Here is a 13,600-nt window from a genome sequence, read left to right as displayed (position 1 = left end):
GAAAATATGCAAAGTATTGAGAACTGGGAGACAATCTTACTGCATCTTTAAAAATCAGTGTAGTCTGATCTGGATATACAAATACCAAAATGTCTTAATTCTAATCAATGTTCTTGCCATTAAGATAATTTGGGAGCTCTATCTATGCATTCCTGAACTAAGCGCTTTTAGCTTTGAGCTCAATATCCCAACATACAAAATGAGAGGCTTCTCTATCCATGTCAAAGCACTGTTTTTCTATTTGTCCTTGCATGTTCCACCTCTGATACAATAGAAAAGGAACTTGCTCACGTGGCTGACAATACTACTCCGTAGTAGACAATACTAAAGCAAAATTGCCACAGATGATAATGCATATATTTAACATTTCTCATTCACCTGAAGAGAGACAGTATTCTACTGACTGACTCAGTGTCAAGCTACCTTCATTTTTCTAACACACGAAACCTGAAGGACATAACATTATTTTAAAATTTTTGTTCAATGCAGCCATGTTGCAAGATCTGACTACCTCTGATAACTTAATTCAAAAAATGTTCTTGTGAAGACTGTATGTACCATTTGATAAAAATGAACCATATTGTAACCATTGGTTTTAAACTAGTCGTATTTTGAAGTACATAGGGAGTGGACACAAACTTTACTGAAGCATGCAAATCTACAATTCTGTGCAAAATGTTATCTTTACAGGAAGTGCAATAGTATTGTAAAATGTAATTAGATATAATCTTCCCTGTTTTCATTAGCTATTAACATTATGTAAAGATAAACTAAAGCATAACGAGTCTTTTCATTATCACATAATTGTTATTTTAATGGTTACATTACAAGCAATATAATACTATACATACTTCCACCTCTCATATTAGTGGGCAATTATTTTTAAACTTTCCATTATAATCTACCCACAGAGACCAATGTATTAATGCCACCATTTTAGTATAATGATGACCATGGTTTTGAAATCAATATGATAGCCTCAGGGAAAAATGTAAAGTAATAATGAAGAAAATATTTGTATTATATGCCAGTCTCAGTCCTGGTACACAAACAGAAGTATTTTATGGAAAACATGTGGAGCTGCTCTTGCTACTGCTATCCTGAAACTGGTCAAATACATATGAAACCAGTGGTTATTATTTCAAATACAGAGGAAAACTTTTAAGTGATCCAGAATTAAAAGCTTGCAAGTGAAACTGGAATAAGCCTTCCCCGAATATATCATCCCCGAGTACCATCCTAAACCATATCCAGAAATATTGCCTGAAATACTCTATTTCCCGCTGATAAACAATGAACTGGCCGTAGTCACTCATCCATTCATTGCCTTTCTCCTAGCCAAGCATAGCAGTGTAGCTTGGCAGGAAGCCACTGGTGCTTAGACAGGTCTAAGCAGTACATAAAGCTTGAGGATATCCTGAGGATATCCTATATAAAGTTAAATGAAGTTTCATATCTGCAAGGCACTCCATGAGCGAGACCCAAAATACCTCTAGGAGTGAGAAGGCTCTGGCACACCACTGCAGATGAGAGTCCCTGGCAGGATCTGTACAGTGGAGCTGAAATCCAACTCTGTTGAACACTGTGCTTTCTTGGAAGAGAAGGTAAAGGCAATTTAAGACCATGAAATAAGCCCGGAGGAATTAAGGACCACTGCTTTCTTCTACTCCAGACACAAAACATATTTCAACAGTGTCATCACTAATATAAAATCAGAGCAGCACAGGGAGAGCGAGCAAAAAAAAAAACCCCACTAAGCTCCAGCAAAGACACAATTCTCCCTCGATAAAAGAAAAAGCTACACATAACAAATGCTAGTCACATTTCTTAATGGATGGGAGGAAGGTGTGGAGACAATGCTAAGATGGATGGACACAGGATAGGAAAACAAATAATACTTGAACAAATTGAAACTAAAATTCCTCTTTTAGAGGAATACTGCTTTGCAAATACTCTTCAGATTATTTTCTTTCCCTAATATTTTGATTGACTGTAAAACGTCAAGAGACTACTGCTAATTTTATATGGAAGGAAGTGCCAGAACATTACCGTGTTTGGCTGAAAACAGGGTACAGAGTAGCAGAAATTGGTTCCATTTTGCAGTTCCAGGCCATTCCAACCCAAAATTAGCACTGTAAGAGATGGAAATGCCTTCATGGTAAGCATACAACATTCAAAAAGCCCTATGGGCATGAATATCTGCACAGCAATAGCTCCGCTTTCCCCTACTGTCCTTTTCTCAGGGAAGTCAAGTTGTAAAAAGGGGATAAATTTTCCTCGCTTCACAAAGGCATTTTGAGGCTTAAGTGATACCTGCAATATTTTCGGAAATGCTCTCACAGAAAATGTTTGGGATGCTCTTTGGAGACAGGAGCACTAGCATCTCTAATGAATGTACTTCAAGGAAAACTCTGAAACAACATATGGAGAGCAAACTGAACACAGAGCACATATTTCTGACATTTATCTTTGTTTTTATTGTTAAGATAAAAGCATGCTGTTTGCTTCTTAGGATTTCATCTGCTATCACTTTCTTTCCCTTCTCTGTGTGTTATTCTGCACTAGTGACATCATCTGCAGCAATTTTTAAAGTTTTGCAGCAAATCCTGTGCTTTGGAAGTTTTAATGAGTCATGTAGAGAATGTTATAGACAGGGAGTTCATGCCTCCTTTCTGTAACCATTTGACTATAGCAGAGAGGAGATGCTTGCTGGGATGACTGACGTTAAAAAAATAAAAACAAAGAAAAAGAAGTCTCCAAAGACCGGGATGGGATAGTAACAGCAAACTTGCAAAGAACATATGGGCATGTAGGAACCTTTTCTTCTATTGCAGTTGCATGTTTACTGAATACTAACGTACTGGACAGGGTTGCTCAGGTTCTGAGATGAGTGGTGCCTCTGGTATGCCGTCCCAACTGTAGTGAATGCTACTACAAACAAGAATGTCTTACAAAATCTTGAAAATAGAATGGCTGAATCTTTGAACATCTGCATCAAAAAGTATTCCCCTTAGTGGCGATTTAACCCAGCCGGCAGCTAAGCCCCACGCAGCCACTTGCTCTCTCCCCCCGGGTGGGATGGAGGAGAGAATCGGAAGAGTAAAAGTGAGAAAACTCATGGGTTGAGATAGAGACATTTTAATAAGTAAAGCAAAGCCACGCACGCAAGCAAAGCAAAACAAGGAATTCATTCACTCCTTCCCATGGGCAGGCAGGTGTTCAGCCATCTCCAGGAAAGCAGGGCTCCATCACGCATAATGGTTACTTGGGAAGACAAACGCCATCACTCCGAATGTCCCCCTCTTCCTCCTTCTTCCCCAGCTTTACATGCTGAGCAGGACGCCACATGGTGTGGAATGTCCCTTTGCTCAGTTGGGCTCAGCTGTCCCAGCCGTGTCCCCTCCCAGCTTCTTGTGCCCCCCCAGCCTGCTCGCTGGTGGGGTGGGGTGCGGAGCAGAAAAGGCCTTGACTCTGTGTGAGCACGGCTCAGCAGTAACGAAAACATCCCCGTGTTATCAACACTGCTTCCAGCACAAAGCCAAAACACAGCCCCATACTAGCTACTATGAACAACATTAACTCTGTCCCAGCCAAAACCAGCACACCCTTCACGCCCAAACTAAGCTACATGCTGATCAATATCCAAGACATCAGACATACTATTTGAGGACACTCCTCAAGATTCGTAATAAATCCCCACAGTTGTAGCTGGTTTTCCAAACTGTTATAGCTTCCAAAACCTGCTGAAGACATGAATGCCTGAGAAAAATTGTACATGCTGCTCATGTGCATGTTATTCTTTAAATGCATAGCTGCCTCACTGTTAAAAGCTCAGAGAATTTGAGTATCACAGGAACTGTATAGGATGTAGTCAGCGATTGTTTTCTAAACGCAGGTTGTAGCATATCCCAATAGTACATCAAGTTCTCCGAGAAGCATGGCTGTGAATCCTGAGTTACCTTCAAAGACGTGCGCTATAAATCCATGTGCGCACATATATATCCATACAGTTTCACTGTTCTGAAATTACAGCCTGAATTCTTTATATGGGATACATGATAACAGACATATAAATAAAAGTGTAAAAATAAATAAAATCTGTTTTGTTTTTGTATGGGTAAAAATACACATTGTGAAGAAGTGCATAAGCAAGCACCTAGTTAACACTGAGTTCTAAATTAATTTAATGAGACACAAAATTTCACCATTTTCCACCAGTTTTCCTCCCACCTATGTGCATGAGGTCTCATACAGGCTTGATTTCTTACCAATTAAATATTCAGTGCAGTATTTGTTTACTAATCTTTCTATATTTTAAGGTAAAATATTCCAACATCAGTTCAGGCTAAACTGTTTCTACTTTTAAACAGGGTTTTTTTGCTGTGTTTCCTACTTGTTCAAAGCTTTGAGAAGATAATCTTTTCTAGACCTCATTCAGTGAGATATCTGAAATTAGTTCTCATACACCTTTTATAAGAAAAGTCTTTTCTAGTAAGATTTACTAGTTAGTGGGTGGACAGATGTACAGAAACTCTTCTCTATCTGAAGCAACAAATCACTGTAGTGTTTTATTCCCTACCTCCTAAAGTTGCTATCCTCACTTGAGCAGCAACTCTATAACACAAAATCTCCCAGTGCATCTCATGCTGTTTGATTGTAGTATGTTGTCTTTTGCTAAACACTGTAAATAAGGCTCAGTGCACTTTAGGGAGCTTCCATTAGAAAACCCACAGTTACCAGTAACCAATAGGTATCATACTAAAGTAACAGCAACATCGCATTTATTTTCTATTCTATTTAATATATCTTAGAAAAGTATTGCTGTGTGACAACTGGTGATAAGTATAGACTTCAATGGTAATCACTCTGTGTTTTTAAAGACAACTATTTCAGCTGGCCGCAAGGTTGAGTTAAAAAAATAGATTCATTTCTTGATATTTTAAAAATTAGTTCTGTTCCTTTAAAATTTTAAGCTCCTTTAGGAAAATCAAGGTCTATTTTAAACACTGTGATCTGAAAAATCAGAAACGTTGAACTATGGAAGACAATCCAGTGAAGCTCCTATGAACACCAAAGGCTTAATTCAAAATCTATGCCTTTGCTAATTTTTCCCTCCAAGACTTCTGCCTTTGCAACCATAAAACACCTTCACCACCAGCAGCAAACCTGGAACCATTGCGATCCACAATGCTACCAGAATTGCTAGCATATGAATCACTGACTTACATAACCCTTTCAAAAGGTGTACGTTCACAGGATGCGAGAAAAGTCGAAGCAGAATCTCATCTACATGTGCGATCCCAGTGTTGCTCATGAGAGATATCAGCAATACTCTCTTGACCATAAAAGCTGCAGAATATTTAAAGGACAGGATGGAAGAGGTGTGCACGTAATTAGGACAATACCAAACACTGTATAAAGATTTAACATACGGCTTGTCAGGAACAGAAAACAGATTCAGTGGCACTTAAAGAAGATGTGATAAATTAAAAGCAATAGATGTTGGATTAATTCAAAGAACATGTGAAAATGCACAAAGATAAAGTAGATCCTGATTATGTATTTCTTGACTTAAATCATCAGACAAAAAGAAATAACTCCATGGCTATAGTCAGCAACCACCACAGAATCAATAGGTCTCTGAGCCCACACCAATCTATATGCAGCCACAGTTTTATCACAAAGTATTAGCTAATATTGATATTTTTTAATAAAGTTTCACTTTACTATGTAATTAGTGTAATGTAGAAGGAGCTGTGTTTCTTAACAAAAGTACTGGTGCTTTGTACAGCATTTACTGCTGCACGTTAATAAAAAATGGACTTCTATTGAGTTCCATCTGCCTAATAGAGAAAAATGTTCATCTTAATTAGGAAAATCTTCATAAAGAAATATAAATGTAGTTACTAATGGGCTGCAGGGAATAAATTTAGGACACTCAGGAACAACTGGTGTTTTACCAGGAAATGGAAGAGTGAATATAAACCCCAAAACAGTTGTTAGCCGTCCAGTGATTGACCACAAACAGCAATAGATGTTGAGGTTTTAAGTGTTTTATAATGAAAAATCTATTTATTTCATTAAGGTTTCATGCTTTAGACTCTTGTTTTTTCAGGTAATAAAACAGTCTTAGCTGGCAATGAAACTATTTAAACCCTCTATGAATTAAGATGGACAAATCCATTAGCATTTTTTGAAGGAATTACTTTAAAAAAAGAAAGAATGGAGTGCCAAGCAATGGTTCAAGAAAGATCCACCATCAAGCACTTGAAAAATGGTCACTATATCCAACACATGTTTTGAGGTTTGCTGTGAGGCTCACAGGCAGTTGAGAACTTTTTGCTGATTTTATTGGTGCAGCAGCAGACACTACATCATCATGACAAAGACTATATCAAAATGTAAACTACAATTCATTTCTGTCCTTAAAAATGTTTCAACAGGCATTATACATTTCCTCTGTCAGTCTGAATCAGTTTTTCCATCATTTTCTTCCAAGAGTCCTGTAATTTAAAGATGCTGATGTTCCCTAACTCTGCTCATTTTCCTTTCAAAATGAAATGAACGTTTATTCATCTTCCAGAATTTCTTTTTTTTAGAAAAAGCACATTAATACAAAGCACAGATGGGAATTAATTCCCAAGTCCCAGAATCTAACTCTCTGAGGCAGATTCAGTGTCAATGTTCACAACTTCCCAATGAAAAACTGCTTTCTGCAAATATTACCTAACACTAGCTAAGATTTTATATTTTCTCTGAATGGCCTTGATTGGGAAACTAATACATATGTGTAAGCAAGTGCACAAGTGGAAATAGTATTACTATAATATTTCATTCAAGCCAACAACCAGAAATATGGCATAAACTGATGTTCTGGTGCCTGACGGCTCTACTACCTCGATTCACAGAGAATATCACCAAACAATAGAAGTTGCAGCTACTTGAAGCTCAGAGAATATAATTCCATTTATTCATTTCAATGACATTTTTACTAGACTACAGCTTCATGTAGATTAGTCAGACACATCAAAAAGTACATATTAGCTGAGGTGAAGCTGTGATGACTGCAGTTGTCTAACAGTGTCAAGCCGAACTTTAGATGAATATAATTTGTTAGCTCTAAATGACAGAGATATAATATAGATCTCGTATATCGCCAAAAAGATAAATAATTAGCGAGCAGAACTGAGTAAAATAGCAGGTTGAGCACACCCCCAAATTTTGAATCTTGATGCAGAAGTCAGTGATCAGAATGATCCATCTTTCTGCCTCGAATGATAAAACAGCTTTCTCACAACCTAACAGATAGCACCATCTGGCATGAAGAGAGGAGACTAAGAACTTCTGGAAGAGAAGCACAAAAGCAATTTAGTTGCTTTGGAATTGTCCAAGGTATAAACAAAGATCCTTCAGAAATAGCCATCTGACTGCAAATGTGGCTCAGTGAACCTGCCTGTTGTAGACATGCTTCTATAGCTAATAATGTCAATAAAATGTTGTTGAATTGAACTGAAATGTTTGGGTACTGGATGGGTGTTGTCAGAGTTAAGACAGAGTGTGGGGAAAGTCAATTGTCTACCAAACTGGCTGAGTTTCAGAACGTTATCTCATGTCTCTTAACGGGAATTTTAGCAGCTCAGAATATATCTCCTCAGCAAAGCTCAGCAGGCTGTTTGGGGAGTTATTTATAAGAAGTGTGACTAGAAACACCGAGTTAAGCTGTGGTTTGGGCAGTATCAGCACATGCATTACTGGCTGTTTGCTGGGGCTCAGCGTCCTCCACATGCAGCGGGACAGGAGCGGTCTGACCACACCATCAGCCCCGAGAGGGGATGTGGAGCAGTGCCATCAGAGGCACTACTCGGACATACTCTGCTGAGTGGTTAGTCTGAGATGTTTGTAGTATAAACACAAAAGGAGTCTGCAGTCTGGATAACATTAGACTGTTTCACTGGTATTAGCACAGATTTATTTTATCATTGCTTTTTGAAAGTGACTTTTAACGCAGACTGTTTTCTAAATGATCCTTAAAAGACTCTCCTTTCTTCCTCATCACCTTCACCTAAGGCAATAACATCCAGCAGCATTGATCTATTTGCTGCTAGTTTTCATTAATTTTACCCTCCCCTAAGGGTGGTGCAGCTTTGGTGCCAGCTAATTAAAACCTATTTAGGGCTGTTCAGTGCAGTTTATCAGACCAGAATTAGCTCTGCTGCTTTAATGAAGACTACAGTTTTCTCTGTTATTACCAATTAAATGTTGTTATATCATATTGCCTTATATTTCTAATGCATGGCAAAGATATAGATGGCTTTAGAACCACCTACCTGGATTGAGGTACATACAAAGATGCCACATTTAGTAATTACCTAATGTTTCTTTAAGTCCTTTCACTTGACTCAATACATATAATACACCAAAACATTAGTGAAGTACTGGAAGAAGCTGCCAGCTTTATGCTCCCTCTAGGGAAATACCAAGTAAAATGCATTAATGAAAAATTGTGAATGTCTGGTAATGAATATTATTTATGTACAACAATTATTCAAAGTGGATGAGTATTCACCGCCTTGAACTCAAATGCTTCACTAATAAAGACTCTCAGAAAGAACATATGTCCCCCAGATTCATAACACCGCATGCAAGGTTAATTCACCAGCACGGATAGCCCATATCAGAGGGTATTTTGTACTGTTGTAGAATTAAAAAATGCTGCATTGTGAAATAAACAAACTTGTTTGTTGGACATTATTTAGAGGCAATTCTTGTTTCTTCCATGAACCAATAATATACCATTTGTCAATACCAAAGCTGTGGGTTTTGAACCTGCACTCAATGAAGTCAGCTCTCACATCGGTGGTGCAGGACCAGAGCTCTTCTGCAGTAGAGAAGTGACTGCAGCACATACCAGTTAGCTGCTTCTCATAACATCCTTTAAAACTTGAGCACCACTAGGATGAAACTACTGAAAAGTCCCACTAATTACCTGGAAAGATGGAACATCAAAGAGTAGAAATAGAAAGCTCATTAAAGGCTTGACAGACTAGAAATCTGTTGCAATCTTACTATGCATTAGTAGCATACACTGTACATAAGGACAGTATTTTAGGATTAAACTAAAATAGATGTCGTTACAATCCACTCAGTACATTTTAAAATATGAGTTGAACTTGGTTTCCTTCCAGAATTTTTGCTGGGAACATGTCGAAACAGACCTCTGTTCAATCTAATATTGCAAGCAAGAGTTGATGTTTCTCTGAGGAACCGAAGGAATATTTGGCTGAGGAACCTGAGTCTGTCTCAGCATCATAATAGTCTGGCACAACGTGCAAAACTATTTTCATCACCCACAAATCTCTTGTGCTCTCCCTTTACTGCTTCCACAAATGCCACATACCTCTAACAGCCTCATGACCCTCCCTAGAAACAGCAGATGGGTTCTGTGAATTGAAGATGCTACAGAAAATGAAACAGTTTCCAAACTGAGGTCCCCTGGTTAGGAGGGAACTGCAGGATGTTTTCTTGTGATACAGAAGGTGTTGGCTGGTGACATGTAAATTGTGTCCCTTGTTTCTGGCTGACAAGTGCACTAAATGATGTTAAAAACACCACTTAGCAGTTGATGTGGAAAAGTAGGACTAAAAATGAAAGCTGCAGCAGATACAAGGATGTTATCCGATTGCCACTTGAGAAGCGATGGGCTTTTTTCCACAGTGTTAAAGGACAGCATGTGCAAACGCAATGTCATGTGGGTCATGAGGCAGGCTCTCTACAATTTGCCCGTTTGCAATGTAAAACTTTTAGCCGTTGTAATGGATTAAGGAGAAAGAAATTGGGCCACTTTGACATTAGGCTGCTTAAGAACTTTGTTCATAAGCACTGGGAGAACAGAAGTCCAATCTGCCTTTGACACGGAAAGAAGCATTTGTATTGTGTTAATTGCATAATAATAAAACCTTGAGATGTGTTAATTTGTTGAGGACGAATGGATTATGCTGGAGATGAGGATACTTTGACATTGGATCATGAGATTCTTTGATAGGATATACTAAGGTCTGGTCTCACAATAAGGATTTTGATAGAGTCTTGTAAAGTCATTGTGACCTGACTCTTAACGTAGAAGAGTCATAAATATAAACAAATTTATGTTTTGCAATGCAATCATGTACCCATTATCTTATTTAGCTCAATTAATATGTAAACTGGATGACCTGAATTATTAGAGGGCATTTTAAAATAATGGATCTTGCATATTTTCTCTATTAGTCTCTGTTCATCAGCTTGTTCAGTTAAACTAAAGAAGCCATGATAACCTTGACACCTTTATGACATATAGGAGCTCCCTCCAATTCCAGAATCGCAGCAACAACATGTGCACATGGTGAACAAACTGAGGGGCAAGTTCTTCCCTATGTTTCAATAGTTTTAAAAAAGGGAAAACTCAACTCTAACCAAGTTTGGCAGTTTAATAACAAGATGAATGAAGGAAGTTTGAGAGAAAAAGCTCTTCTATTTCAAAAGCTAAGTCAAAAGTTCAGACTAAGTTAAACTGTTTGTGAATATCTGTATTTTTAATTTGGTCAGAATGGCTACAGTCATTCACAACTGCAAATTCATGAAGTGCAAATCCAAAAATTAATACTAAGGCACAGCAGTGATCTGGAAACTCCTTCCTAGTTAGCTCCAGCGAGTATGCATGACAGGTGCTCTTCCATGCCAAAACACAGATGATCAGAATTTTTGCAGCTCAGTTACAAAATCCTGTAATTTGTGGTCTTAAATCCACAAATCCAATTTCTGCTCTGAACATGCTAGCCAAAACAGTGGCCCTCGCACTTTCATCTCCTTACAGCCCCCACTTGAGCAGCATAAACACACATTCTCAGGCATGGAAAATAGAATTTCAGCATAATTCTGGTAAAAACCTAAATCTATTACAGTATCACTGATAATCCATTTTCACCAAGAAATAGAAATAATGCATAACCCTCAGGTTTGTGTTTGAAGAAAAGCTACAGTGAATCTCAACAGAGAAGAAAATACAATATCCAGTGTTATCCTGAGGTTGTGCATTTGGAAATGTTGTTTGTGTAGGATTATCCTCTTCAAATAAAATGTCAATTTAATCAATAGTAAATTGAGCTGAAAACAACACACAGCTTTGAAAACGTTTCAGGAAGACATCCAATATTTTTGGGACTCAAGCCAACAGAAATGGAAAGAACAGAAGGTAGCGTAGGTGGGGTAAATGGGGCCTAGCTGCTGCCTCATCAAGTGCTTATAACAGTCAAAACCATATAACAATCCATTAAAAACATATCTGGGGATTCATTTAGTAGCTGGCATCCGGCATGAACTTCTCTCATGTATCTTTTTTCAAACATTATAATTGTTCTTCACATTTAGGACTTACCGGTCTTTTCCTGTCTCCTTCTTAAACACTGCATCACAGTAACTCATGCGCTTTTCTGTTGTCACATAGATTTTGGCAGTTGGGTAGCTGTCAACAGTTTTCTTCAGCATGTTGTACACAATGCCATTTCCATCCTTCCTCATGTTTCGAAAAGGTCCCCAGATCACGTAAACTGTGTTGTTGGTTTCTTTGAAAAAGTACTCGGGATTCTTGAGTAGGAGAGGCACGCTTGTGTGAGAGACCACTCTTATGGTTGTCCTCTTCCCAACATCCTCCTCATAGCCCTTTGTGGGAGCATTGTTCATCCTCCATATGCAGGAGGACTTGTCTATCTCGGCTCCCACCTTCTGGCCAGCCATCTGTCCCGAGTTTGAAACAATGGCACAGAGGTCACAGTCAAGCTGTAGAGGCTGGAAGAAAGAAAACAAAAATATTGGCAATTCTTTCTCTGTAAAACAGGAAGACTGAAAATTCAGTTGAAAGACAGACGGGCACAGTCCAACAAATTGCTAGCAATGCTTCTCTTTAAAAAAAACCTAACAATCCTCATGTGGTAGAGCTGGTAGAAAACCCTACCACTACAAAGCTCTGAATGCAATCCTTTTTAGTGAAATAGGTGGCAGTTCCAATCTTTTCCTTTGTTCTCCACCTTGCAAAGTCAACTAGAAAAATAAGCATTTCTTTTTTTCCTCTAAATGTTACTCTTTCCACCAGAAAACAATGAAAGAAAGAAGCAGCAGAAAACAATATTTAGATCAATGCCTTTTTCTCTTTTAACAAGGTGTTGTCAGAAATAGGAAACAAGTACAGAAAAAGTAATCCTGGAAATTTAACTATACACTGACTGTGTTTATGTGTCTGAATGAATAGTTTCCAAATTTGTGATAGAAGCCAAACATGAGATGTAACTCTAAAAAGCAATCTAGTGGCATGAAAATCCTGCAGTTGGAAAGGAGACATAGACAGGAATACATTGTTCTCTCCAGAGAATGGTTATGACCCATGAAAAATGAGAGGCAGATGGACTGGTGACATGTGAACTACGAACTTAATCCTGGGCAAACTGAAGTCAAAGACACTATTTCCTGAGCACGTTCTAAGGTGTTATTTCTCCAGCATGAATTGAAAATAGGAACAGTTATCTGTCTAACAGAGATATAGGGATCTACCTGATGTTCCGTTTGTCCGAGTATAAATAGTAAATGCCTTTTAGTTCTTTTGTACCAACAGACTAAAAGGAAATGCCCTGTATTTAAGTTGAATTGTATGAAAAGTTTGGTTAGAAATCTAAATCAAATGAAAACTATATCCATCAAAAAAACCTACAGAAGATGGTCCAGGCCACAGATCATGTACAATTTTTTGTATGGTCACAGACTTGATCTTTTGTCATACTCCCAATTGGGAGCCAGTGACTTCAATTTAATGTTTGTTGGGAATAATTCCCTTCATGTTCTTTGGACATTTAGCCTGACAGGATGCTAGGTGCTTTTCTGATCACACTTGGGGCTATTTCCCTTCAACATCACACCTCGTTTAGCTGATGTGGATGAATATCCTGGCTACATTTGACCACTATAACCTTAGGACATGGTGGCTGACAAAACATCAAATTTCTTTGATAATGGTGCGTAATATAAGGACAAGAGATAAACATCTGAAGAGAGCCAAATTATAACAGCTAAAATATCTCATCTTTGGGTGACAAATTTTGTACACAACTAAGGTGCATCCTGCAAGACTTCTGCAATAAATCTCACAATCGCAAAGGTTTGATTACTCTATTGTGATTGGTTTGATTTCTCTACGTGAGTGGTTCATGAAAATGTTCTTTCCTCATTTCATCAGGAATTAAAGATGCCTGACTGCATGCAAAAGCATTGGCAATGTTTCCTTTACAGAACACCAAGTATTTTTTTATAGCTGTTGCAGTTTTAGAGAGTTGTCCTGCATAGCTCTCTGACAGCTGGGATGAAATCCCAGGAGATGCAGCTGAACACAAGAGTCTTTCTGTTTACCACTTAGTTACAAAAATCCCATCTAAGATATGTTATGAGAACATGGCTGGGTGACCTAAACAAATCCATAAGCATAACTCACATCCTAACATGAAGTGAATTGTTAAAGTCCCAGTAGCTTAATTTATAGCTTTCAGGGTGAACCTGCAAACTAACAAATGCTGAATAC

The 13,600-nt window shown here is 38.1% G+C and overlaps 1 protein-coding gene across 8 annotated transcripts in view; it reads right to left on the bottom strand.

The window, feature by feature from the left end:
- The window catches only part of ST6GALNAC3 (ST6 N-acetylgalactosaminide alpha-2,6-sialyltransferase 3), a 232,201-nt gene that overhangs the window by 69,194 nt on the left and 149,407 nt on the right, over positions 1–13,600 (bottom strand). For 7 of the 8 annotated variants that reach the window (XR_012043561.1, XM_072868755.1, XM_072868754.1 and 4 more), the window contains one exon: positions 11,414–11,823. Coding sequence is in view for 7 of the 8 variants with exons in the window: in XM_072868755.1 (XP_072724856.1) it covers positions 11,414–11,823 (410 nt within the window). In the remaining variant the exon portion in view is untranslated. Of the gene's footprint in view, positions 1–8,839; positions 8,987–11,413; positions 11,824–13,600 lie in introns of those variants that run through there. The other variant, XM_072868756.1, reaches the window with a different exon arrangement.

Source organism: Ciconia boyciana, chromosome 7, assembly GCF_034638445.1.
Source record: "Ciconia boyciana chromosome 7, ASM3463844v1, whole genome shotgun sequence".
NCBI classification, from domain to species: Eukaryota; Metazoa; Chordata; class Aves; order Ciconiiformes; family Ciconiidae; genus Ciconia; species Ciconia boyciana.
Note: the sequence above shows the minus strand (reverse complement) of the source record. Positions and strands in the feature narration are given on the sequence as shown.